This window comes from Rhinolophus ferrumequinum, chromosome 10 (assembly GCF_004115265.2).
Source record: "Rhinolophus ferrumequinum isolate MPI-CBG mRhiFer1 chromosome 10, mRhiFer1_v1.p, whole genome shotgun sequence".
NCBI lineage: Eukaryota > Metazoa > Chordata > Mammalia > Chiroptera > Rhinolophidae > Rhinolophus > Rhinolophus ferrumequinum.
Window position 1 is genome coordinate 8,450,304 of NC_046293.1, and position 22,884 is coordinate 8,473,187.

At 55.4% G+C, this 22,884-nt stretch overlaps 1 protein-coding gene across 3 annotated transcripts; it reads left to right on the top strand.

Annotated features, from left to right (window-relative positions):
- Positions 1–4,157: 4,157 nt before the first annotated feature.
- SUN2 (Sad1 and UNC84 domain containing 2) lies at positions 4,158–22,239 on the top strand. 3 transcript variants are annotated; one of them, XM_033116277.1, is made up of 19 exons: positions 4,158–4,372; positions 5,815–5,953; positions 6,971–7,129; positions 7,962–8,152; positions 8,511–8,648; positions 9,214–9,309; positions 9,682–9,775; positions 10,393–10,463; positions 12,397–12,524; positions 14,751–15,005; positions 15,417–15,494; positions 16,147–16,190; positions 16,708–16,873; positions 17,256–17,477; positions 17,790–17,874; positions 18,158–18,273; positions 18,421–18,588; positions 18,926–19,018; positions 20,519–22,239. In XM_033116277.1, the coding sequence occupies exons 3-19, from the start codon at positions 7,008–7,010 to the stop codon at positions 20,627–20,629; spliced, it is 2,178 nt and encodes a 725-aa protein (XP_032972168.1). In that variant the 5' UTR covers positions 4,158–4,372; positions 5,815–5,953; positions 6,971–7,007; the 3' UTR covers positions 20,630–22,239. The 3 variants fall into 3 exon arrangements, with proteins under 3 accessions (XP_032972168.1, XP_032972167.1, XP_032972169.1); XM_033116276.1 differs by lacking the exon at positions 5,815–5,953; XM_033116278.1 differs by lacking the exons at positions 4,158–4,372; positions 5,815–5,953 and adding an exon at positions 6,790–6,810.
- Positions 22,240–22,884: the final 645 nt, after the last annotated feature.

The following is a 22,884-nucleotide window of genomic DNA, read 5'->3' on the forward strand; positions in this document are numbered from 1 at the left end:
AGACTGGACTTCTCCTTCCATAAAAAAACTGGGCTTAACTGTGCTTGCCACCAGGTGACAGAGTTCTTTGATCTCTCTGATGAAAGACTGGGCAGGGTGAAATAGGGAGCCCACATCAGATCCCCACGGGGGGGGGAGGGGTCACTAATGAAGTTACTGCCTCCTGACAGCTGCCAAACATGTTCCCGCAGCCAGTAAGCCTGACATTAAAGGGCCCACCACCACCGCCAAGCCACCAAGGATATTCTGCCTGTGATGGTTTAATGACAGACGCTGACACCCTGGCAGCTGATGGATGTTGACAGCAGAGGGGGGGGTAGGGGGGTGGGGGAGGTGGGGGGTGGAGGTGGCCTTGGCTGCAGGGAGGTGGCTAGTACGCTAGTACCCTCCCTCGGGCGGTCATTTGACACAAGCATACTGAGTACCTCCTACACGTTGCCGGGGTCAATGGGGGAGGCAGGCAGGTACACAGCTCATTCCACCACCATGTGGGGCTGGAATGGGGAAAACCTGGTCTCTGGAAGCACAGAGAAGACACCTGACTTAACTTTGAGTCCAGGACAGACGAGGGGCTCAGGCTCCCCCTTCTCCTCCCAAAGACCACTGGTGGCAAAGTCCTTTGTGTCTGAGCAGTTCCTCGCTCATTTGCCCTCACAAACAAGGAAACAGAGGCCAGAGAGCCTTGTGACAGGTCCCAGGTCACACAGCCAGTTATGTGACAGACGGGCCAGTTGTTGTTCACACTGTACAAATGAGGAAAATGGCTCAGAGAGGTGAAGTGGCTGGCCTGGGGTCACAGAGCAGGAGGTACACCGGGCCTGAAACCAGGGCTGCAGATCCACCTCCTCCTTGCCCTTTTTTTTTTTTTAAGATTTTATTGGGGAAGGGGAACAGGACTTTATTGGGGAACAGTGTGTACTTCCAGGACTTTTTTCCAAGTCAAGTTGTTGTCCTTTCGATCTTAGTTGTGGAGGGCGCAGCTCAGCTCCAGGTCCAGTGCCGTTGCTAGTTGCAGGGGGCGCAGCCCACCATCCCTCGGGGGACTCAAGGGATTGAACTGGCAACTTTGTAGTTGAGAGGACGCACTCCAACCAACTAAGCCATCCGGGAGCTCAGCGGCAGCTCAGCTCAAGATGCGATGTTCAATTTTAGTTGCAGGGGGCAGAGCCCTCCATCCCTTGTGGGACTGGAGGAGTTGAACTGGCAACCTTGTGGTTGAGGAGAGCCCACTGGCCCATGTGGGAATCGAATCGGCAGCCTTTGGAGTTAGGAGCATGGAGCTCCAACCGCCTGAGCCACCAGGCCAGCCCCTCCTTGCTCTTCACCACAGCCTATACTGACACGGGACATCCCCGGCTGGATGAGAGCAGAGGCTGTTCTGTGCCCAGGTTGTGTCCCCTCAATGAGCTGTTCCTTGACGTCTCCAGTGCAGGACCAACTTCTGCAGGAAGCAGAGCGAGCACGGTGCCCAGGGCCCAGGGTGCTCCAGGGGCTCATGGAAATATTTCCATTCCTTTTAAAATCAGAAGAAAAATTAAGTATCGTAGCTATGAATATTTAATAATGAATCAAGCCTAGATTACAGTCATCTTTCTACCAATATGGTTGGAAAATATAATTAATTCTTTTTTTTTATGAAGGAAGGGGCCAGTGAGGCCAAAGTGCCTAGCAATGAAGTGGGGCCATAATGTGGCCCCAGCACGGTGTCTGCATCGCCAGCCACCGAGCCCCTGTTCTGGCTGGGACAAAGCTGCCCACCTCCCACCTGCCACAGTTGATGAAATGATGATGAGAGAAGAAGGAACAAGTATGGAGCGGTGAAAAAGAGAAGAGTGGGGCTGGGAGGAGACTAGCCAAATGAATGGCGGCCAGACAGAAAGAGAAGAGTCTGGAAGGGCAGAGTTGCTGACCAAAGCAGATGGTAGAGCGGCAAGGGGCAGGAGAGATGGGGAGACGGGTGTGTGTGTGATATCAGAAGTCTGATGCGAGGACAGAGGAAAGCCGCCTTAAACAAGCATTTCCCAGGGCCCTTGTTACTTTCCTATGGCTACTGTAACAAATTATCACAAATTTGGTGACTTAAAGCAACAGAAGTTTATTCTCTCACAGTTCAGAAGACCAGAAGTGCAAATTCAAAATCACTGCACCGAAATCAAGGTGTCAGCAGGTCTACACTCCCTCCAGAGGCTCTAGGGGAGAATCTGTTCTTTGCCCCTTCCGGCTTCTTGTGGCTGCCAGCATTCCTTGTCTTGTGGCCATACACTCCAATGTCAGTCACTGTGGTCACATTGCCTTCTCCTTCTGTCTTCTGCCTCTCTCTTAAAAGTACACTTGTGATTACATTTAGGGCCCACTCTGACATTCCAGGAGAATCTCCCCATCTCAAAGTCCTTCATTGAATCGCATCTGCAAAGACTTTCCATGTAAGGTAACATTCACAGGTCCCAGGGATTAGGAGCCAGTTATCTTTGGGGCCCCTTATTTGCCTACTGCAGGCCCACAGAGGCAACACAGTATCAGAGGGGCCTGCCTCCAGCCAGCCTGGCCCTTACCTGAGACCAGTGGAAGGCAAACCACCTCCTGCTTCACAAACCAGCACCTCCTGGGATGGAGGTCCTTCTGCCAGGGTCTTGAGAGAGGAGGGAAAGAAGCAGGCTCTGCAATGGTGGTGGTGGGATCTGGAGACCACTGGAATTGGTGAGGACAGCAATTGGTGAGGACTAGGGAGGTAAAGCACCCAGTGAGGAGAAGGTCAAAGAAAGGGCCCTTCCCCTACCTAGATGCTGACTCTAAATCTGATCTGGATTCTCGTTTCACTAGTTCCACGCTCAGCAGATACTCGGACCTGAGCCAGCCCTTGACCTCAGGGAGCTCTCCATCTAACACGAGAAGCAACACTGACCAGCATCATCATCTTCAAGATGCTGCAAATGGAGATGAGGCCCCTAAAGCGGGCCCTGGAGGTGGGGCAGTGGAGGCCCAGGGAGGGAGGGTCCTTTTTTGTCTGGAGTCCATGTCACACAAAGGCTACGCATTTCCTTAGTCCCCCACCCCCAGCGCCTTCCTGTCCTGTCTCAGTGATTTTGTCATGTTGGTGTGTTCCTCGTGGCACTTTAAAAGTGAAATAAGGACCGTCTATTTCTTCCTGCCTTAGAAGAGCTTCCCTTAGACTCACAGGAAGTGATCCCTCCCAGGCTGTGCCCCTGGGGAGTCAGGGCACAGGACCCCTGGAGTCAGGCTGAATTTAGCTCACTCAACACTGTGATGCTCAGTTTCACAGGATATTTGAGTAAAGCACAGAAATAAGTAGTCAGGCTGCCTTCTCAGCAGCAGGCCAGCTCCCTCCTTAGGACTAAGAAGATTCTGCCCTGAAACGGGAACCTCTGGTGGCAGATTGGGAAGCGGCAGAGCCTCCTGCCGTGTCTAGAATCTCCAAATCAACCCTAAAAGGGAAAACACGGGAGACTGTTCTAATCTCAATTTTGCCCCTTTCTAGCTGTGTGACTTTAAGCAAATCACTTAAAATATCTATGAATCTGTTTCCTTACCTGCGAAATGAGTGCCGAAAGGTGTGGCTAAGAGGACAATTATGCACGTGCCTTCGACAATTGAGTCCGCGGGGGACTAACTACGGACTCCAGGTGGGCCCCAGGCTAGGGGGTCTTCTACCTCCCAGGCTCTCTACCTCCTCGGCCCATCCTCCGGGAACCTTTGCCCCCAACCACCCAACGCCTATAGGGTCCTGGCACCAGAGCCTTTTCAAGTCAGTTTGCGGAGCGCTGGGACGCTGTGGTCTGTGTGTCCTGCGTGGGGTGAGGCGCACGAGGGCGCCCTCCGGTGTTTTGAACCACAGGACCGCAGTTCAAGTGCGCAGTCAGGCCCAGCCGAGCCCCCACCTGCCGGCTGCAGCTGAGTTCTCGGACGCCCGGGCATCGGCCCCTTGCCGGCGCCACCCACGCGCGGACTCCTAACTGGGCGCGCCTGGCCCGCGGGGCCCACGCGGCGGGCGGGGCGAGCCGGGGCCTTTGTGTTCAAACCGCCCAATGGGCGGTGGTAGTGGGCGGCGACGCGGGCGGGGCCTGGCCAATGGGCTGCGGCCTGTCAGCGTTGATTGACAGGCGCACACATACACACTCGGCCACGCGCGCGCCTCCTGGTCCCACTCGCGCAGCGAGGTTCTGCGCGGGCCGCATTGTCCGCCGCACTCGCAGCTCCCGACCGCCGGCCTCGTCCCGCGCCACCGCTCCCCGCGCGTCCCAGGGCCCCGCGCCGAGCGCCGGCCGCGGGATTCTGACTCGGAAAGGGGGCGCGCCCGGGCGCCGCGGCGGGCCTCCTACGCCTCGGGTCCCGCGCGGAGCAGCCGCGGCAGCAGGTAACAGCCGCCGTGGGCCTCTGGCGAGCGGACGCGCGGGGCTAGGATGTTGGGCGGGCCTCCCCCGCCTCCCCGCGGGCGCCGGGCCCGGCCTGACCCGGGGGTCATCGCTGGGCCGCTCCGGCCAGGGCCCGGCTGCCCAGGCCTGGTTCTTCCTCTTGGAGCCCAGCTGGGCCAGGCTCCAGCCCCGCCCGACGCACGCCCCTGGGCCGGTCGGGAAGGGCCAGCGCCGTGCCAAGGCCAGCCGCCCTGACTCATCCCCGCCGGCCCCCGCCCCCAGGGCCGGCCGCCCCACTGGGCAGCCCGGAGGGCGGATGTCTGCCGGCGGGACTTCCCCGGGCAGAACCTCCCGGGGAGAAGGAGAGTGAAGACCCGGCTGCTCCAAACCGGCGCAGGGCAGTGCCTGTGTTTTCGTACCAGTCCGGCAGTTTCCAGGGACAGACAGTTCTCTGCCTCTGCCGCCGCCTGTCAGAACTCTGGGAATAGGAGGAGGGCCCATTTTGTTCAGTTCTAAAAAGAAACCAAATAGGGGGCGGGAGTGTGACTTAGAGCCGAGAGGCAAGGAAGGCACGTGGTTGGTAAAAATCTGCAGGTTCAGTCCACAGGGAGTGAAGGGAGAAGGGAGTTAGCACCTGGAGAGTTCCACAGGCCCCACGTAGGAATGCAGTGTGAAACTGGCCCCGAGTGAAAATGACCCGTGGAAGACGCCCAAGAGCTGTGTTCAGACTGGACAGACACTGCCTTATAAGTTTGTGAAGGGAGCTGGGCAAGGTGGTTGAGTAAAGGATGTGGTTCAGCTCCAAAGAGGGGAGGGAGGTTTTAGTGGAGGGTTTCTTAACTGATTGGGGGTGTGTGTTGGGGAGGATGTCAATTCTGATATGCAAAAAAATTTGAGCTCCTAGAAGTTCACCTCCTGTTTTGTTTTGGAGGGTGGAGGATTGACCTTTCACATTTTGTGAAACCCAGACTCAGTTGCAAACTGTTTTTTGATACCAGGATGCCACAGGAAAGACTAAGGCACCTCTGGGAGGTGCTGACAGTTCTCAACCCTACACACACACACACACACACACACAAACACACAAACACACGTACCTCCGTCTAAATATTTATATTCTTGCCAGCCCTAGCCTTCAATATTGTGAAAACTCATTGCTTTGTTTCTGCCCCAGGGTGACAGCCTTCACTTCAGCAGGGCAGGGCTTGGGAGGAGGAGCCTGTGTGGGCATCTGGAGCTTTCAGGTGGGGAGGGCAGTAGTGAGGGTGGAATTGCCTTATAAGGAGTGGAATATAGAAAAGAACCCAGGCCAACTTCCTGCTTTGGCTACTACCAATCGGTCCTTTTACCAACACAGACTAAAACCAGAGGGATGTCAGGTGGACAGCCTACCTGGGAAGATATTAATTAATAAGACCAAGACATGAGGCTGCTTGTTTTTCAGAAGAGGACTTTCAAGATTTCTCCAGCTGGATTAACCAGACCTTCTGGTTTCCATAGTCTGAGTGGGGATGTAGAGTCTGTGCCTACCATACCACCCAGAGAACTAGCAATTTAAACGTCACCCAGGAATATTAGAAGTGATAAGTCACAACTACTAGGGACTCTTGAGTGGATCTAAGTATAAGAATGACTGTACCATGGGCGGGCAGACGCACCACGTGGACACCGCACATTGGTAATCCGAGGTTTTGAGTTTGGGTTTCCAGAGCTTATCAGTCCTCCTCGGGGGCCAGAATGCCACCTTTTGCCAGGTCTTTCACTTCGGCCTCTTTGGAGTCCTCCCTATCAATTGTATCAATTCCAGAGCCTGAGTTCCTGCCCCTGTGACCCCACACTGCTGCTACACCTCCCTGTCTTGTTAGTTTGTTAACATATTTGTTGTGTAACAACTCTGTCTACAGCCTGTTCTGGGCATATTTGAGTCTATGAAAGACTCTATTTAGGGACATAGAACACATTCCTGAAACAACTTGTAAACTTCGTTGTGGAGTGGAAAGATGCAGGCCCTGTCACCTGTCAGCTGTGAGCTCAAACCCTGGCTCTGTCACTTACAGGCTCGGTGGCTGTGGGCACGGTCATCTCAGTGTCCCAGGCTCCTTCCTTGTACGATGGGGGCAATGATGTCTCTCTTGCTCGCAAGGGTCAGAAATGGGTGTCTAAGGAGCCAGGGACCTCGGAGGCATTTAACATAGTGTTTTATCATCACTGTCACCATCATATCAAGATGTACTGATGTCGCCACAGAATGACCAGCCAAGGGGAAAAGCATACAAACTCCGTCAGAGGGCAGGGGTGCATCTGTTGGGTGTCTGTCATGTGCCCTATGTCAAAGGCAGAGGAAGGTCCACTTCTGGCTCTCACGGAGCTAAGTGTCAGATGAACTGAAAATTACAAAACCTGGTGGAAAGCACCATGAAGGAGGCTACCTGGGCACTAAGTGAGTCTGCGGCAGGGTGTGGACTCCAGCACCGGGGGTGGTGCCCACATCTCAGGCTGTTTTGGCTGAATGCAGAGAGGATGGTCTCTCCTCCCCCAGGGAGGAGCTGCCGACAGCCCCAAGCCTCACAAGCGTCACGTGTCCTTCTTTCTCTCCCAAGACTCTCTTTAGGGGAAGGGACCCCGTCCCACCTCATCATGTCTCGGCGAAGCCAGCGCCTCTCGCGCTACTCCCAGGGTGATGACGACGGCAGCAGCAGCAGTGGTGGGAGCTCAGTGATGGGGAGTCAGAGCACCCTGTTTAAAGACAGTCCTCTCAGGTAGGGGACTGCCGCCATCCCTGGGGATCCGCTGACCCACAGAGCGCAGGGCTTGGGCCGTTCACTGCGCAGCTTCTTCCTGTTGGGACCTTTGTGGGTGGAGATGAGATGTCCTTATCCAGTCAAGGCGGACATTCACACCTATGCGGAAGTCAAGACCCGGTGCTGCTGCTTCTCTCCCTACTGTAAGCCTGGCTGCTGCCCTAGTGTTCAGAGAACAGGAAGTGGGGAGAGGCAGCTTCAAGAATAAGCCAGGCCGGAAACCCCCGACACTGCGAGCTAGGCTCTTAGGAACCCCTTCTGCTATGGATGGGCGTGCCTGTCTCGGCAGCCTCCCCAGACCCACACCCATGTGTCTCACCATCTGTAGCGCCTCAGCTGGGCCAGCCAAGCAGCTGAGGAGAGGAGTGGATCCCAGGGGCACTCTCCTCATCCTGCCCCCTTGCAGACATGAGACCCCGTAGAGTTGACTAGCTCTGGGAGGCCAGGTTGGGTCTGTCTGGGTTTTCAGTGGGTTGTGGAAATGACTAATCCATTAAGAAGCATGAGAAAAATCTTTGGCTTTGAAGTTAGAGATGTAGATTTAAATCCTGGCTCTATCACCTACTAACGATCTCACCTAACTGCTGCTGAGATTTGGAGATAATGCGAGCAGAGAAGATATCTGTCTGTCTTGGCTGGGCTGGGCTCTGCAGTCAGTAGTCAGGAGCTGTCAGTTGCTTAGCAACAAGGCCAACCCACTCACTACAGGAGGGCAGAGCTGCTGGCTTCCTGTTCCAGGCTGGGCTCACCTGCCTGTCCCCCCTCTCCTCTCTTGGCCTACTGCCTCCAGGACTCTGAAGAGGAAATCCAGCAACACGAAGCGCCTCTCCCCAACGCCACAGCTGGACCCCCCCTCCGACACGCACACCTCCTACTACAGCGAGTCCGTGGTCAGGGAGTCCTACTATGGTAGCCCCCGAGCCGTCAGCCTCGCCCGGAGCTCCATCCTCGATGACCAGCGGCATAGTGACCCCTACTGGAGTGAGTGTCCGGAACCTTTCTCCTGGGGCTTTGCTTCCTCTGGAAACTTAAAGGTCCTAAATGCCACCTCCCCGCACCCCCCAAATACTTCCTAACCACTGCTGGGCCAGAGGCGGGGCTCCCCATCCTCAGAAACCCTTGGGAGAGCAGCCAGGTGTCTGAACTTCCAGGACCCTTCAGGTGATAAAGTAGCCACGTAGCCCAGGAGGCTGAGGGGCGGGGCCCAGCTCACCGTCCCTGAGACCCTGGAGAGGCCGAGGGCAGATTCCGTCTGTCCGTCAGAGATACTCCTCAGGGTGTCCCCTGAGGCCCTCTGGAATACCCTCCTCCGAGCATCGCTGTGCTCTTCCCTCCTCAGGTGACGATCTGCGGGTGAGGAGGAGGAGAGGCACCGGTGGCACCGAGAGCAGCAAAATCAACGGGCTGGTGGAGACCAAGCTGTCGGAGGACTTCCTCGGGTCTTCCTCGGGCTACTCGTCTGAGGATGACTATGTAGGTAGGCAGCTCTCTTCCCCTCTACCCCATCCCCATGGAGACGCGCCAGCAGTTCCGGGACTGCCGGGGAGGGGATGGGAAGCCTGCGGAAGGCACCCCTGACAGCTTGAGGGAGCAACAGTGTCTGGCGGGTGCCTCCACAGACCAACTGAACCCCGGCCTGGGGTGGCCCTCAACACACTGGGCTGTGACCGCCCTGCCCCCGTTAGGCCTGCGGTCAGCTCCATTGTTTGGCTCATTTCCAGCAAGCAGTTAGCGTGGGCTTCATGCGAGGAGGTGCCCTGGTCCCTGGGTCCCGTTCTGAACGGGTTGATGGATTGCCCGTGAGGAGAGGGATGCAGGCAAGGAGCTTAAGGGAAATCAAACGTCAAAAACTAATCGTTTTGTTCCTGCAGCAGACAGTTACTGACCTGCTAGGCGCCAGGCCTCTGTGACGCTCTGGGGATGTCATGGGAGAGTGATCCGTGGTCTCAGCCCACAGTCTAAGGAGAAGACAAGTAATAGGCAGTTTCCAGGGCTCCTCACACTGAGGACAGACTGAGCTGGTCTCCTCTCTGTCCCTGCAGGCTACTCGGAAACGGACCAGTGGAGTTCAGGTTCACGGCTGAGGAACACTGTGTCTCGGGCCGGCTCTTTGTTCTGGACGGTGTTCACTTTTCCAGGTGGGTGCTGGCTACTCTGTGCACAATTGTTTCCATTCTCTAAAGCATTCACTTCTCACATATCTCCCTGCCTTTGGGCATCCAGCCCATACAGACCGTAGGACCATTGGGGAAAGGTCGTTCTAGAATAATCATGTTCTAGAAAGAGCTGGGGGGACTTCCTCACTTGGAAGGGCAGGAGCAGCAGTGAACAGGGCAGAGGGCACTGATAGAGTGGGTGAGTGAGATTGGAGGAGTTGGGGAGCCGTAGGACAGGACAGGTGCATTGGCAGCTCGGTGTTACTAGGGGCAGGGGGACTGTAGGTGGAGAGAGAGCAGTGCCCCAGGCTTCCGGCTCAGGGTGACACTTAGGCCTGACGGTCCCTCTTCCAGCCCGGCTCTGTGGACTTCTCTACTGGTGGGTCGGCACCACTTGGTATCGCCTGACGACAGCTGCCTCCCTCCTTGATGTCTTCGTTTTAACCAGGTGAGAGAGACTCCTGCCTGGACCATGAATCAGAAAGCCCCAGGTGGAAGTCGCAGACAAGCTGGCCTCCCGTGCTGGTCAGGCCTCAGGCACTAGCCAACCAGTGGTGTTTCCCAGGACATCCAGCTTCCCTCTTGGCCCCGGGACGACCTACACCCCAGTTGCAGGCGCTGCCTGAGGGTGCTGAGGGTTTGTTCCCCAAGTCCCTGACCCAGCAGAGCCAGGATTTGGGAATTGGCTCCTTGGCAGAGGAAAGAAAATTGAGCCAGGAAGTCAGGGTCCCTCTGGCCATAATCCTGGTTGGAAGGGCGGCCAGCTATGCTGAGAAGACGGGCCAGGATGGATTCGTGTTAGCAAAGAAAAGGTTCCTCATTTTTCTAAAAGAAGATGTTGCTCGTTCAAGGAGTTCCATGTTTTTTTCCTATATTTGCTTGCTTAGAGGAGCTTAATATATGACATTTTTTTCAAAGACCACACTACTTATTTTTAATAACATCAATAAAATTTAGAGCCACGCTTGTCCCCATTACACCCAGACCTGTAGCTAAAGCTCTAGAGCGTCCCCCTGGCGCCCTCTGACACCTCTGCATTCCCTGCTCTCCCCTCCTGTGGTCCAGGCGCTTCTCGTCCCTGAAGACCTTCCTGTGGTTCCTCTTACTGCTGCTGCTCCTGACTGGCCTGACCTATGGTGAGCTGATGCCGTCACGGGGGAGGGGTGGGACAGGAGCCTCCGAAATGGGGCCTCTAGCCAGAGGGGCAGGGCAGAGTGTGGGCAGAGGCCGGTGCCCAGCAGAACTGAAAACTAAAAGGGTGGTGACCACCTACAAGAAAGGGAAGGAGGCAGGACAGGTGGGGTCAGAGCGAGCCTGGGCACCTCCCAAGCCCGGAGCCCCAGGCCCCTCCTATCTGGCTCTCCTGGGTCCTCTGCTGACCAAAGCTACAATGTTCTCAGGGTGTCCAGTGGGTGAGAGGGGAAGTGCCCAGACCCACTGATCTTGGCCTCAGTTTGGGTAGCCACACTGGACTGCCTGGCATGCAGAGAGCATCCTTGGAGCCACCTGGGCCAGAACATGTCCCACCTAGTACAGGAGTATTAGGGTAAAAAGCAGGGCTCGGACGCCCTTATTATTAGCAGTTATTTTTCCTCCATTCCAAATCAGGACGTAGTCTGGGTGAGTGAATTATTGTTATAAGATCAAGTCCAAGCCTTAGCTATCTTTAAGATCAAAACAATAAAGGAGTGAAGAGAAGAAAGTACACCTTTTTACACTAAGATATCTATCATTTACAAGACACTCTATACTGTCCCAGTGTCTATTATGGGACTTCTAAATTTGTTACATAGTTGTCATTATTATGTTATGATACATATATACATTTGTATCAACTTTTCATTTGTCAATTTCACATGAGTTTCACAATTCCATACCAGGTGCCTCTAACCTTCCCAGGCTCAACTTTAACGATTGTACCAATTTGTAATTAAAGGCCAGGTTTTGTTATTCTTTTTTTTGGAGAGTTGGTTTTTGAGGTTTGGCATCTGTTCAACTTGTATTTCTTTTACTAATACCAAAGGTAGAACATTTTTCTCAGTGTTGATTTCCTTTTTGTTTCCTGTTACAAGAACAGCTTGTTCATATCTAGTAGAAACTGGGCATCGCCCTTAAAATAATAATGACCCTCTATAATCACTCGGGAAGCACACATTCCCATGAGTTACTACCTCAGTGTAGTCTGAGCTTCACCGTCACCTTGGGGAGTTGGGGCGGCTGATGTCCTGATGCCTCATGAGGAGATGCAGATGGCGAGGGAAAGGCAGGCGTGGACGCAGTGGCCTGCTCAGGGAGAGCAGGAAGGGAGCGGGTGTCCAGAGGGTGTAACTGACAGTCTGGTGGTAAGTGCTGCCTCCTGCTGTGCACCTGCTGTGGCCCAGCGGGAGTGACAAGTGTGAGTGACAAGTGTGACATCTTACTGAATGGAGACTCTTCTTCGGCCTATGGCTTGTTCAGGTGTCCTCACCCCACAAAGCTCAAGAGTAAACTCATCAAACACATGGCCCCTAAGCAAGATGCCAGCGTCCATGTGGCTGTAGCCTTGTACTCTATTCTGGGGCCACAGGCAGCCTCTCCAGTGGGTGTATTCTGTTGCAGTGATTCTCAACCATGGCAGCCCATTTGAGTCACCTGGGAAGTTTTAACACTCAGCTACAGAGGGTGCCGCCAGACCAATGAACTCACCCTCTGGACTCGGGTCAGACAAGCTCCCTGGAGATTCTGATACACAGTCTGGGGCTGAGAACCACCACCAGGGCCTCTGGGTTCTCGCCCTGGATCGTCCCTAGCTTATTGAGCCGTGCTCTCCACGTTTTGCCATCTGCAGAAAGATGAGGGTTTCTGAGGGGATCTGAGAGAGCATACACTCTGGGACTGTCAGCTGGAAGTTGCTACGTCAGAGAAGGACGGGAACCTCCTTTCCTCATCCCGCCTGCCGGCAGGAGCATAGCTCAGCTCGAATGAGACAGGCTACTGATGTCTGGTGTTGACTAGGCTGCTGTCCTCAGCCTGTGAGCCATCTTGTTCACGGCCTGCCGCCTGGGTAACTGCCCTCTCCCCTGCGTACAGGTGCTTGGTATTTCTACCCCTATGGGCTGCAGACATTCCAACCCGCCGTGCTTTCCTGGTGGGCAGCAAAGGGCAGTGGCCGGCAGCATGAAGCATGGGAGTCCAGAGACGCGTCCCCACATTTCCAGGTGAGTATCTTCGTTCACACGCTCCTCCCTCAGCCTGTGTTTGCAGTTGTTTTCCTGCTCTGGTACCTGACACACACAGCTGTCCTAGCTGGGACACCTCATCCCTATTGTTTGGAGTGTACGTATGGGGGGAGGGGGCGGGTTGCTTAAATATGACTCAGAACTGTCCCAAAGTTAGTTGCCATGTTCAGAAGCACAGAAAACAGAAGGAAAAGGAATCAGGCAAACTGTTTTGTCTGCTTTGTTCCTTTCAATATAATTTCTCAAATATTTACTGAGCATGGTTCTATGAACAAGGTAATATTTGGGTCAGTTACCTAGTAGCACAGGTAAAGCACCCCTAAAATCAGTGCCTTAAAAGTACAAGCATTTGATTAGCTCGTGAGCCTGTGGCTCCTGTGGCTGGTTCTTCTGGGCTAGTGGAGGCTGGGCTCCCTCGTGCGTCTGCAGCTGGCTAGTGATCAGTGGACGGGCTGTACGCCACCTGAACTTCCGTCATCCTGCAGGCTGGCCCGGTCTTGTTCTCACAGCAGCCGAGCAAGGTTCCAAGAGAGCAGAATCAGGTCAGGCCTTTTGAGGCCTAGTCAGAACTAGTACCCTGTCATGTCTGCCACGTTGTACGGGCCTAAGCAAAGCCCAGAGTCAGTCCAGCTTAAGGAGGAGAAACAGACTCCACTGCTCGATGGGAGCACCTGCAGGGCGCAGGGAAGGACAGTGGCCATTTTCGCAGTCTTCCAGAGGCTGAAGATGGAACAGGCCCAGGCTGTGCCCTCAAGCAGTCCAGTGCGGGGTGGGGTGGTGACACGTGCACAAAACCAGAATGTGTGTGTGCAGGTCCTGGGTTCCATGATGGAAACTTAAAACTCTTTACCCCCGATTATAGTTATTCACTTTTGCTTGTATTTTGGTGAATTTAATTTGGTATCACTTATGGTGTTTTTTTTTGGGGGGTCACTTCTTTAACCATTTATTTTGATTGATACCGTGTTTTCCGAAAAATAAGACCTAGATGGACCATCAGCTCTAATGTGTCTTTTGGAGCTAAAATTAATATAAGACCCGGTCTTATTTAACTTATTTTAATTATTATAATAAAATAAGACCGGGTCTTATATTAATTTTTCCTCCAAAGGACTCATTAGAGCTGGTCCGGCTAGGTCTTATTTTGGGGGAAACACCGTATTACTTTCCTGACCATGACCTAATTATTTCATAAAATAATGACCTATTCTGGCATTTATAACTTTTCCCTTTTTAATCATTAGGAAAGGCATTAAATACAATTCAATTTCAGGATCACCTTTTTTTTGTAAAAAAGGAGAAAAGTGAATATATCTTTGTATTTGCTACATTTGCATAAAGACACTAATAAGAATAGCTGTCTGGTTTGGGATGGTGAGGGCACGGGTGGGTGGAGGCAAATGGGAGGAGCGTGACTTTTTACTGTTTGTTTGCTTTTTGAGTCATGCAAATATACTGCCTATTTTAAAAATGGAACTTTTAAAACTCAGAAGCAACCTCTGTACCCAGCAGTCCCCTGCCCTTTAACCAATAGTTGACAGACTGTTTTTTATGGTTTCTCTTGGCAAAGGTTTTCGTTGTTAAGCCAACAAGGTTCTCAAAATTCATGGCATGCTATCCAATGCCACCCACAAGTCCAAATGACTTCTATTCTGTTTTCTCTATGGGGCACCCAATTAAAGAGGAAAAAGAAAGCTTTTTCAAATTATTTTGTCTTTTAGCTGTAGTTATTGAGGGGAGCAGTGGAAGCTGTTGCAAGTCAGCAGCTTAGTCCCGTGTTCTCCCACACTCCGAGGAGAGGAAACGGGGGGATGGGCTCAGCCCAGCAGGTCACCTGGCTCCTGTGGCCCTCTTGTGCCTCCTTCCTGGCCTCTTCTTGGATGATCCCTCCATTCGGATCCTTTCCGTGGAGGACACTGTGTCCCCTCTCACTGGCCCACGTGCACTCCTCCTTGAGGATCAGACCCCTCCGGTTGCCTGTGTGTCCCAGTACCCTGTGTTTTGCTGTCACCACACTCACCGCACCCATTTACCTGCTGATGGATTCACCCACCTGCAGGGCAGAGAGACCCAGTGTGGGTCCAGCCTCGGACCCAGTGTGTGTTTACCTTTGGGTGTGTCTGGGATTCTCTTCCCTTTCTTTTCAGGAAACCCTGCTGTCATAGGTCCCTCACCTCTGTGCCCTTTCCCTCCCTGCCCTGCCAGGCTGAGCAGCGCATTCTGTCCAGGGTACACTCTCTGGAACGGCGCCTGGAAGCTCTTGCTGCCGAATTTTCCTCCAATTGGCAGAAGGAGGCCATGAGGCTGGAACGCTTGGAGCTGCGGCAAGGGGCCGCTGGCCAGGGCGGCGGGGGCAGCCTGAGCCATGACGACACCCTGGCGCTCCTGGAGGGGCTGGTGAGCCGCCGCGAGGCTGCCCTGAAGGAGGGTTTCCGCAGGGACACTGCTGCCCAGATCCAGGTAGGGGAGGAGCTGCGGTCTCCAGGCGGGACCTGAGTGTCGAGTGTGGGTGACATCGTGGGCACGGGGTTTGAGGGGGCAAGACCCTGACACAAGAGACAACTCTGCCACTTGGCCGTTACCTTCTCGAAGCCTTAGTTTCCTCCTCTTTAAAAAGGAGACTGTCCTCTCTAGCCACGCCCGCCCTGGTTGTGAGCACGAGATTGTACAGTGCATGGCACCACGTAGGTGGACAGTCAGGATCACGGGAGGCTTGCATGCTCCCAGGAAGCTCTGTAGCAGAAAGGCCAGGAGCTGAAGGCTGCTACCTAGTGGCCCTGGTTGCACTGCAGCCACACCACTTACGGGGGGAGGTAGGTGGCCTCTGCGTGCCATGTGGTCCAGTCCTCAGCCTCTCTCCTGTCCCGACAGGAGGAACTGGTCACCCTGAGAGCAGAGCATCAACAAGACTCAGAAGACCTCTTCAAGAAGATTGTCCAGGCCTCCCAGGTCAGTGGGCTTGGGGCACCTGGGCCTACAGGGGGGCCCTGGCCCAATTCAGCATCTGTTTCTGGGCTGAGAGACACTTGGCCTCCTGAAGGGCCTGCAGGACATAGTGGGGTATGTGTGTGTGTGTATGTGTGTGTGTGTATTGTGTGTATGTGTATTGTGTGTATATATGTATACGTGTATGTATGTGTTTATGTGTGTGTATATGTGTGCATGTGTTTGTGTGTATGTGTGTATTGTATGTGTATGTGTGTTTGTGTGTTTGTGTGTATGTGTGTGTGTGTGTGTGTGTGTGTGTGTGTGTGGTCTCCTGTTACAGCTTGAACTGATCCCACCTGGACTGGAACGCCCTGCAGGGACGCACTGGGAGCCAGGAGGACAGGAAGGGCCACCTCCAAGCGGCCCGTCATGTTGGGTATAACATGCTGAATGAATGAGCGAACGTGTGAGTCCCTAAGTGTGCCAGATACGGTGTGAGATTCTTACAAGGACCTGCACCAGGAGGCCAGTTTGACATTTACTGGAGCAGTTGGGAGACCCTGGGGCACGGATGTGGTTAAGCAAAAACCCCAAATGGAACAGATCCTGCTCTGGGAGGCCGATTGCTCTGAGCCTGACAATGCTTGTGTTTGTCCCTTCTTCCTGCTGACAGGAGTCTGAGGCCCGACTCCAGCAGCTGAAGTCCGAGTGGCACAGGTAATGGGCCCTGCAGTGTGGCCTAGGCCCGCCCCTCCCCGCGCCCAGGACTGGGGAACAGAGCCCCAGAGCAGAGTTCTGATTGTGTCCCAAGCAGAGAGCAGATGGCTGAAACCTGCCTCGGGACCATGTGCTTAGAGCCTGTCCTTGAGGCTTAGTTGAGGTTGGGGGTGGGGGTATTGCAAGAGAATTGGGATTCGTGGCTTCATGTACACACACACCATCTTTTCTGTACAACCACACACAGGATGCCCTTCCATGCCTTAGATGTACTTGGGGAGGGTGTGAGTGGCTGAGACAGAGTGAATGGTGTGTCTGGGCTTACAGAAGGAGCAGGATAAGAATTCGCTCCCTGGAACAGGCAAACCCTGGGGCTGTGTAACAGCCAGGATCTCTAAGAGTAGGCCTTGCATTCACCTGTAGGTGGTGGGCACACATTGTATCAGGAGTCAGCGAGGGGACCCTCTTGTTTTCCTCACCAGAGACCCAAGGCTCACTCTTCTCTCTTTGGGAGCAGGATGACCCAGGAGTCATTCCGGGAGAGCTCCATGAAGGAGCTGGGGCGGCTGGAGGGCCAGCTGGCAGGCCTGCGGCAGGAGCTGGCAGCGCTGGCTGTGAAGCAGAACTCGGTGGCGGACCAAGTGGGCCTGCTGCCCCAGCAGCTCCAGGCCGTGCGGGACGACGTGAGTTGGGACCATCCAAATCTCCTGCTGGACAGCCTGTCCTCTGAGACCATCTGTCCTAGGAGTCTGCCTGGGGCAGAGGGCCTCTTGCCCTGGCAGCCTTTCAGTCCCACTAGCCCCCGGCCCTGGACTTGGCACAGATGTTGGCCTCCTTTGATGGGAGCTCTTCCTGTTTTGCTCTTGATATCATGGAGGGTTGTTCATATAGTTTTCCTCCATGTAGCCCAAGCAGGTGCATGCTGGCCCTGCCCTCGCAGGCCTGCATTCCTTCCCTACCCCTCTACCCAACCCAGGCACTGCCCTGCTCTGGCCGGGGCTCTGCCATGGCAGGTCCCACTGTCCCCACCAGCCTCTCAGAGCGAGATCTTTTTTCGGTCCCTAGGTGGAGTCTCAGTTCCCTGCCTGGGTCAGTCAGTTCCTTCTCCGAGGTGGGGGGGCCCACACTGGGCTCCTTCAGCGAGAGGAGATGCAAGCGCAGCTGCAGGAGCTGGAGAGCAAGATCCTCACGCACGTGGCCGAGATGCAGGGCAAGTCAGCAAGGGAGGCCGTGGCCAGCCTGGGGCTGAAGCTGCAGAAGGAAGGCGTGGTCGGGGTGACAGAGGAGGTGAGGAACTGTGCTTCCCGAACCCCGATTTCTCCACACACACACCATCTCCCCCATCCCGGGGAGCCACAGACCTGCAGTCCCACACTGCCAGCTCCCTGGTATGGTCCAGGACCCAGGTGACATGCAGAAGGCTCCGATGTTTGCTTTGCAGCTGGAATGGGAGGGTGGGTAGGTGGCAGGTGTGCCTGGACACCAGCGTGCTGCAAGCAGAGGAGGGGTCAGTCTGTGGGGCCCTGGCCCTGGCATTGGAGTCCGAGGGGGGTACTAGCGTGCCGCCGGTCACAGCTGCTCTGGGTGCCTGTGTTTCAGGATGTGCGCCACATTGTGAGCCAGGCCCTGAAGCGCTACAGTGAGGATCGCATCGGGATGGTGGACTACGCGCTGGAATCGGGAGGTGCGTGCGTCTGCCGGGCAGCGGGGCGAGGCGGGCAGGGCTGAGCAGCAGAAGCCACCTAAGCTCGTCGGGACATACTGAGCACCAGCCTTGGCCAGCTGCTCTGGGGTCTGGGGCCCCTGCGCTGGCCTGAGACGACATGGCAGTAGTGGTCCCTCCTCAGGCTGCCTCGGCCCTTTAAGCCTGGGGTCCTCTTGGCTGTCGAGCTGAGCTGGTTGTTGGGCCTCCCTCCCCTGCTGACGTCCAAGCCACAGGCACCCTGATGGCCTCTTTCCTGTCTCAGGGGCCAGTGTTATCAGTACCCGATGTTCTGAAACCTACGAGACCAAGACAGCCCTCCTCAGCCTGTTCGGCATCCCCCTGTGGTACCACTCCCAGTCGCCTCGAGTGATCCTGCAGGTAAGGGCCCAGCGAGGGCAAGAGCGGGGCCCTGAGCACAGACGCCAAGTAGCTGGGTGACTGTCACATCCCGGCTCAGCCAGAGGTGCACTCAGGGAGGGCCCCTCATCACCAGCCCTGCGCTGACCTGACTTTCTTCCCCTTCAGCCAGACGTGCATCCAGGCAACTGCTGGGCCTTCCAGGGGCCCCAGGGCTTTGCCGTGGTTCGCCTTTCTGCCCGCATCCGCCCCACTGCTGTCACCTTAGAGCACGTGCCCAAGGCCTTGTCACCCAACAGCACCATCTCCAGTGCCCCCAAGGACTTCGCCGTCTTTGTAAGTACCCCACCTGAGTGGGGCCGAGAGCTGCAGGAGGACCCTAGGGGTCTCCTCTGAGGATAACGTTGAGGTCATTCTTTGGCTGGGGGAAGGGAGATGTGGAAGACATGGTGCCAGGGTGGGAAATGGCACTTCAGTCCCAGTTGTCTCCGGCTATGGAAGAAACCGAGGCCCAAGGAGCTAAGTGACTTGTCACAGATCCCCACAGCAGCCCTGTGTCCAGGGCTCAGGGCCCCTGCCGTCCTGCCAGGGTAGCAGAGGACCAAGGTGGGGACAGGGAGGGAAGGCGCATGTGTAAGAGCAGGATCTTCCCTCCTCCTTTTGCTCTTTTCAGGGGTTTGATGAAGACCTGCAGCAGCAGGGGACACTTCTGGGCCAGTTCACCTACGACCAGGATGGGGAACCCATTCAGACGTTTTATTTTCAGGTAAAGGATTCTGTTACGTAGCCCAGGGCATACGCACTTTCCCGTCCATTCAGTAGTTTGTGAGCAGTCACCCTGTGCCAGGCACTGGGGGTTTAGAGCAGGGAACTGCAGGCCCTGCCCTCACGCAGCTCAAGGTGTGGAACAGAGACAGCTGTCCAAGTGCCCAAGCAGACATCAGCACAGGGGAGGGGCCCTTCCAGACGGGGGGGGGGGGGGGGCGCTGGGGAAGGCTGTCTGGGAAGGGCAGGTGTCTGCACACACGTGGCCCACCCAGGTCTCGGACAGTGCAGCATGGCCAGGCCCTTGTTAGAAATGCAGAGTCCCAGTCTTCCCCGGGAGGTTGACTCCTTAGGGCCGCTGGGACCTGGGAATCCGCATTCTAACAAGCCGCCCAGGTGATTCTGATGCAGGTAGCCTGCACGGCCCACTAGGAATGAGGACTTGGAATACACTAGTGTGATGACTGGATGAAAGGTGAAGGGACAGTGGCAGGAAGAGTCTGGAGAGGAGGCCTGGCGACCAGGTCTCAGAACTTCAGCCGTCGGGGCTGGGGAGGGGTGGACACTGCTGTGCTTCAGGCAGAGAAGTGACAGTATGAAGTGCACTGTGTAAATGGTGAGTCTAAGGGGACAGGCCCGGGGCCAGGGGGACGGTCAGGACGTGTTTGCAGGGAAGCGAGCCAGAAGCGAGCTCCAGAGGGTGTTCTGCGTGCGGGCGGAGAGGTGGCAGGACACAGTGGGAGCGCCCTGCATGTCAGGTCAGACGGGGGAGTAGGGAAGGGGAAGGTGGACGTGAGGGGGGCCGAGAGGCTAATGCAGACGTGGGGGCAGGTTTGGCCACTGAGTTTGAGGCACCTGTGGACAGTCGTGGAGCTGTTGTGGGGACTGTGAGCTCCACAGTAACAGCAGCCATGGGAGTGAGTTGGATTTCTCGGGGGCGGGGGTGCAGACTGAGCTTTTAGGAGAGTGGAGGACGAGACTGGAGGGAGATAGGAAGGGCAGGAGAGCACGGTGCCTGGGGCATCACAGGAGGTGAGATTTGCCCCAAAAGCTGGCTCAAAAATTGTGGCGTTTTGAGCATAGACAGGGGCTTGACAGGAACTTGAGAAAGAAAAGAAATTTTGCTTAGTTCAGAGTAAAGGAATTCTTTTCCAACATCAACACATAGCAAGCCCTCCACAAAGGTAGTTTTGTCCGTTGACAGTACCGATCAAGAGCTCGTGTGAACTCGTCAGTGTGGGATGAATCGTGCTGGCACGCAGCTCCAAGGCCATTTTTATGTGGCCCTGGGTGGGTGGCCACTGTAGGACCTCTGAAGCCCCTGGGGCTCCTTGACCCACCAGCTGGAGACACCTCCAGGGTCTGACACAGGAGCTTTGACATCCAGGTCTCTTCTGGGGCCAGGGCGAGGGGCAGGGGCCTGAAGGGTGGTGGCATCTCCCCTCCTGTGCTGTCAGCGAGGCCTGAAGGCTCTGACACTCTTAACATCTTCTCTACCCAGGACCCTAAGGCCTCGTACCAGGTCGTGGAGCTGCGGGTCCTGACCAACTGGGGCCACCCGGAGTACACCTGCGTCTACCGCTTCCGGGTGCATGGGGAGCCTGCCCAGTAGGCCTTCTCTGTGCTGCTGCCAGCCAGCTGGGCGGCCAGCCCCGCAGCGCGCGCCCCCTTCTCGAGTGGGAGAGCAGCACCCTTGCCATTTCCCCCACCCGCTTGATCAGCTCACTTACTTCCAGGAGCAAGAAGCCCTGGCCCAGTGGAGAGAATGTGCAGGGCTTTCCTGGCAGGCTCCAGCGTCTTGATTCTTCGCTGTCCTCGTGCCAGGCACCGGGCATCTACTTCCCCCTCCTGGGGGCGGGGTGTATATATGTAGCATATCATTCAGGATAGGCAGGAGGGGTGATGAGCGAACCTGTTCCAGCAGCCTGCCTGCCCCTTGCCCTTGGTGGAGGGGTTGACACCTAGGAAGCTGTTGGGAGGTGTGTGAATGATACACGTGCCAAAGCCATGGATGGGACAAGCTAAGGCCTGAGGCAGGGAAGTGAGGCCCTCTGGAGGGTGCTCACTGCACAGGTTGGGACTGGACAGCCAGCAGGCAGGAAGCTCCTGGTAGAGGGTAGCTGGGCTCTTCCAGAAGCCAGTGCCATCAACCTGTAGGGTCCTTGAAGGGATTCTGTCTTTGTCCTGGGCCAAGGTGGGCTATGGGGCTTCTCGCCCTAGAGCAGGAGTGTCCAAACTTTTTTCAACGTTTTTCACCAAGGGCCATATCCGGTAAAATACACAAACAGCCAGGCCACTCACTCGAGGTGATTTTAACTAAATATACTTTTGGAATTTGCTGCAGGCCAATAAAAAATGGATGTGGCCCGCGGGCCGCAGTTTGGACACCCCTGCCCTAGAGGGTCCGGTTCCTGTGAGCCTGGGGGCCGGCCCCGTAGGATCCCATGCTGGGGATACTCGTTGCTTTTCCTCTTCTGATGCTGGGATTGGGGCGTGCCTGTGCCCCAGAGCAAGCCTGCCACATTCCCCCAGGGTGCAGGGACCGCAGACCTGTCCCTTGAGGCCATAAGCATCCTGGGCCAGCTAAAAGGGTGGGAGCAGGGGACTCCCTTGGTTGTCCTGGTGGCCCAGTGATGACAGTGATATTCAGGGTGTCGTGATGGAAGGAAGTCTGTCTGCACTGTGGGCCTTGCCCCACCTTCATCACAATCAGGTCCCTGATGTAAGGGGCCGCAGCCGCCCCTTTGGGGCTCCTTTCAGCTCTTGCTCAATGCTGTTTCCTTTCTTGCTTTTTTTCTATGGGGGGTTGGGTAGGAGGGGGCCTGAGGCAGGGGCTTTTTGACCCAGCAGGCCCTGCTGTATTATGTAAATATTTTTCAAGGTCTGTTTTTTAACTGAAAAGCTAAGGGCTTGATTCTTAGCCCCGTTCTGTGGGGCATTGGGTGATTTCAGTTTCTTGTAATCCGGCTGCCAAGAGGGGCTGCCATGTAGGCAGGCGCCCTTAGGAACAGGGCAGGCCGAGTGGGCTCCCGCAGGATGCTGGAATGAAGGGGAGACCCCAGGCTGTCCTGGGGTCCTCCAGCACTGGCCCCTGCACAGCTTCTGCCCCCAACCAGGTTTCATTTTGTGCTCTTTTGTCACAAATGCTGCACTATTGGGTTCTTAATTTTTTATCTCGATTCTAATTTATGCCTATGCAAAAAATAAATCGTGCCCAGGACTAATGGAGTATGTGATTTTTATCTGGCCATCACACAGGGAATCTGTTCTTGGGAAAATGGGAATGAATTCTTAGCCAAAACAATGCCTCAAAGACTTACTCCCACTTTAGAAACCCCGCCTCTCAGCTAAAAGTCAGCTATGGTGGGGGTGGGGCCTGAGGCAGGCCCTGCTCCAGTGATTCTGGGTTCAAGGACTGGCAGAAAAGTGAGGTGGCTTTAATAGCCGACAGATGTCCCATTTAGGAAGCAGGAAGCTTTTCCTGCATCTCTGTGCCGTGTGAGTAGAAAGTAGGGAAAGTTACCTGTGTCACTAGTGACCATGTCTCCCTTCAGTGCCGTGCTCGTCCTCTGTGGGAGTTAGACATGTCCCCCTCGTACCTGTGCTGGGATGGGACACGGAGGTGGGCTGGTACCCTGAGGAGCCAGAACCTGCCAGCTCAGTGAAACGCGTCCTAACCCTTCCCCACAAATGCCTCCCCGGATTCAGTCTCTAACCAGCTGTTCAAAGGTCCAGGGGCAGTTCCCCACCTGGACTCTCAAATGCGTGCCTCTTGTCCTAACCATGGCACCTGTCCCCGCCACAGCTGAGAAAATAAAGGCAGGAACAGTCCGTAGGGAGGGGCTTGGGGATAAACTGTCATTGAGT

Bases quoted from the DNA above. Each gene is read 5' to 3' on its own strand.
- SUN2 (XM_033116277.1), top strand. From the start codon at position 7,008: ATGTCTCGGCGAAGCCAGCGCCTCTCGCGCTACTCCCAGGGTGATGAC. The intron at 7,130-7,961 runs GTAGGGGACTGC...TACTGCCTCCAG, and splicing joins TTTAAAGACAGTCCTCTCAG to GACTCTGAAGAGGAAATCCA. The intron at 12,525-14,750 runs GTGAGTATCTTC...CTGCCCTGCCAG, and splicing joins ACGCGTCCCCACATTTCCAG to GCTGAGCAGCGCATTCTGTC.